The 4,129-nt window shown below is 28.8% G+C and overlaps 1 protein-coding gene across 1 annotated transcript in view; it reads left to right on the forward strand.

The window, feature by feature from the left end:
- Positions 1-3,389, forward strand: part of LOC128179731 (homeobox protein EMX1-like) — a 4,821-nt gene extending 1,432 nt beyond the window's left edge. Inside the window, exons 2-3 of the mRNA XM_052847277.1 lie at positions 396-559; positions 2,512-3,389. Of these exons, the coding sequence (XP_052703237.1) occupies positions 396-559; positions 2,512-2,682 (335 nt within the window). The 3' untranslated portion in view covers positions 2,683-3,389. The remainder of the gene's footprint in view (positions 1-395; positions 560-2,511) is intronic.
- The last annotated feature ends 740 nt before the right edge of the window (positions 3,390-4,129 follow it).

Raw genomic sequence — 4,129 nt, forward strand, 5'->3', positions numbered from 1 at the left:
GTCAATTATTCCCATTTTATTCAGAAGGCCGAACTGATGAATAAACTGAAAGGTTAAAAGTGAACATGTTTGAAGGCTATTATCAAAGAGTGACGGTTATTAAAAAATTGAACCTACTTCACCGAATTTTTCAATGTGCTATGATTCATAAAGACACAATTCGGCTTGAAAATTAAAGGGTTGACATGCACAAAAAGAGAAAAAAATAAAGAAAAGAAATGAATTCAGCTGAGATCTAGATTTGTAAAGCCGTATTGTGCATGTTAAACTTGTGTGTGCATTGTTTAAGTTTTTAATTTCTTCGTAATTTTCTTGAATAATTTTCTTGGTTTTTAGCTGATTTTTTTTCACATAAATTTAATTTTTTTAAACTTTACTTTGGTTATTATATTTAGATTCGTCCCTTTTGCTACCAAATCTTCGGAAATCCAAGCGAATAAGAACAGCTTTTTCCCCTACACAGCTCCTACAGTTAGAGCATGCGTTTGAGAAGAACCATTACGTGGTGGGCCAAGAGAGAAAAGAACTGGCTCTTAAATTAGGCCTCAGTGAAACGCAGGTAAAATGTCATTGCCTTTCATTGACACTTAAACTCTGACACATAATGGAACGTTCCAGGGCTCATACTTTACCAGATATATTATGAAATTGTTGATTTAAAAATAATGATAAATATGTCTAATGGATATAGTAGTTTTATTTTATATCTATGAGCATTTATCATTTGATCTAAGTCCAATAAAACCTAGATCAAATTTCAAATAAAACATCATTTTTATCATTGATCAGAATTTCATCAAATAATTATGTTAATTAATAAATATTTACGATATCTTTTCCCATTCTGAATTTGTTTAACGTCAGGAATTGTTTATTCGTACTTATGTATTTCAGGGACTTAAAATAAAAAACAAAAATCTATTAGTTTTTCATTTTTTTCTTTTATTGAAAAAAGACAAAATACATGTACTATTTTTGTTATTTTAAAACGTAGAATAAATGAAAAAAATATACAATTAGGATTATGAATTAATATCATTAATTAATATTTGTAAAGTGCAATTTTTATTTATCTCTAAATTTTTCAAGGCAGGAAATAATGTCAATCAAAAAAGATTAACCTATACAAACTACTCATGATTATAATTATAATAGATTTTAAATTGTTAGAATCAATAAGATGAATTCATCAATTAAAAAAAGTACGAAATGTAGTTGAATATTTCAAATGAAAACAAAATGGTATGTATAATCTTTATCTATCTAAGAAAAAAAAAGAATACGAAAATTCGAGACAATACATGCTTTATATTTATGAAATAATTTTTCCCAAGGACGTTCGTGAATTACCTGTAAATGAAATATATAAAAAAAATGATCCATGGAATTTGTATGTCTCTTTTGTCACGTAAACTTTTTTATTGCACCTAATCCTTTCTGTAAATGCCATGCAACAACATTTAAAAAAAAAAAATTGCCATGGAAATTTAAATTTTTTTCTAATGAAAAAAAAAAATCTATTCTGTAACATATTCGTTTGGTAAAAATTTGGTTATGTTTTTAGCCTCATTATGGTGGATTTTTCGATGGTCCCTTAATGTACAAACATTCGCTATACCTGATGTGTATCAACATCTATTACACCATCATTTGTAAAGAATCCTAAAGTTTTTATGGATATAAATGCAAAAACTTATTTTTTATGCTTGTTCTTGTGTAACAGACTGGAATACATAGCACGTTTAAACAATGTAGTACTTGTCATTTTCTGATCACTATCATACGGGTTCTGTCAATGAGCACGACACCGCAGTATATTTCATCTCGACATTTGATTGGAAGAAATGAGGCGTAAACTAACAATGCTAATGGATTGTATTAATGTAATCCTGTGACATCTTGTGTGGGGTGTTTCACGTTTAGGATTTCTTAAACAATAAAAGTTTACTCCAGATAAGCAGAAGAGGCCACAGGTCAGAAACGATTTGCCAAATTAGGGAGTTTTGTTTTTGCATTACTGACAATTTAGCTTCGTAATGACTGTCACCCATAGTAGGTTCACTCAACAGGCAAAGGACATTAACACTAATACCGCCCAGATTGAAGTAAAGATAATTCTAACTAAGGTATCATTTTCATATTTTTCATCAAAACAAACAATAGTTTTTATCATTCTGACATGCAAAGTGCTGTGTATACATATAAAACAAATTGTATCCTTATTAGATATGCAGGTATATATAAGCTGTATGTTAAAAAAAAAATGAACAGAAAAGTATCATTAAATATATATATTTAGAAGCTTAACCACACAAAAAAAAAACAAGATACATAATACATTGTAAAATTCAGAAAAAAATATATAGATTGTCTTCAAATTTCTAATTTGACATAACATAAAACATAATAAATATTGATCAGATACTAATACTCTAGTAACAGGAAATTGCAAAAGTAACTTTAAAACAACCAATTTTGCACAGAAATCTAAAAACTTCTTTTATTTTGTAGGTGAAAGTATGGTTTCAGAACAGACGTACAAAGTACAAGCGAGTGAAAGCAGAAGAAGACATGACAATGGCCCCTTCTAAAAATAGAAGTCACGTGATAAGGGATCAGGTGACGAAGAAAAGCGATTGTCGCTACGATTCTTCGTCTGAGGAAAGTGATATAGATGTTTAACCATAATGAGAGTGGCTTGCTTCAATGGCAGTATATGGTGCATTTACTTTTCTCATTTCTTCTATTATTGCTTTGATATACTTCGATTTGTTGTCCGTTTATCACTGAAATGCTTTGTGATGTATGACTTTTAGGTGTAAACTTAGTGCGGATAAGAGTAATGGAGGCTTATTTTGGATGTTGTTTTCAATATAAATTTTGTTGTTGTGATATTGAATAGGATGTAACCATATTTTCAATAAATATTATAAGATGTTTTCACCTACTTGTTTTTTTTTTTTTAAATTCATTTTTGATTCACAATATCCTGTCTTTATCAAATATCTACGTACTGGTGTAATAAGTACAAACTGAGACGTAAATGCAATAGTATTGTATTTGTTGTTTAACTTGTAGGGAGAGGGCGAATTAAGTTTTTATAACTTGTGGCCAATCCCATTGTAATATATAATGCAATAAAATATGTTCAAATCAAATGTCCTGTGAAATGCAGACTACAGAATATCTATTTACATATGTTAATAATCACATAATGTATTCTTTGTTTCCTATGTAATTTTCTTTGTATTATACAATATTTGTTCTTTTTTTTTTTTTAAAGATTTTTACTTTAGATCTACAAATATAATTATTTGAATCATAAGTTTAATACACTGTCAGTATTTCGTATGAAAACAGCCTTATTTTAAATAAACAAATAAATCAAGGCTGTTACCTTATATGATATTCTATGTAATTTTTTAATCTTGATAAACAAGAAATTATTTAATTTCAGTTTTTTTTTTTTTATAAAATAACAACATTTTTTTCTTTTGAAAAATAGACACAAACAATATTTGGAAGATGAATCAAGAAAGTAGAGTGGCACAATGATACATGTATACATATTTCGACAAATAGCTTGAAATTTGTGATGAAAATAAAAACGGGGGGGGGGTCTTTTACACTAATAAAAACATTTTCAATTTAATAATAATGAAGCTATTTTCGTTAAAAGAACAAGAAAACTACTCCTATTAGTGTTAGTTCAAACCTTTTCATGAAAGTACGATTAGGAGCAATCGTTCTATATCGAGCGATTAAATTTGGTATTCATTTAACACGCTGCGCTCTTGGTGGTATAAGACCACAATAAGTTTATCCGAAAGTAAACGATACAGTTCATAAGCTGTTGATTTCACTCCTTTTAGTTCAAATTGCAATGGAAGTTCTCCCCTGAGTCGCTTATCGTTCAGGTCTTTACCGTGACTTTGCGTGTTGAGGAAAACTGTTAACGGTCATATTTAGAAACTAGACATTTAAAAGCATAAAGTACCATATCTCTACCGATCGCTCCGTGGCGTGAGAACTAATTTAATTCACATGGATATTGCCAAACCTAAACAAACAATACAACACTAATAACTATGAAATCATAGCTTTTTCTGATAATGTTCGAATTATTTAA

The sequence above is a fragment of the Crassostrea angulata genome, chromosome 4, assembly GCF_025612915.1.
Source record: "Crassostrea angulata isolate pt1a10 chromosome 4, ASM2561291v2, whole genome shotgun sequence".
Taxonomy (NCBI): domain Eukaryota; kingdom Metazoa; phylum Mollusca; class Bivalvia; order Ostreida; family Ostreidae; genus Magallana; species Magallana angulata.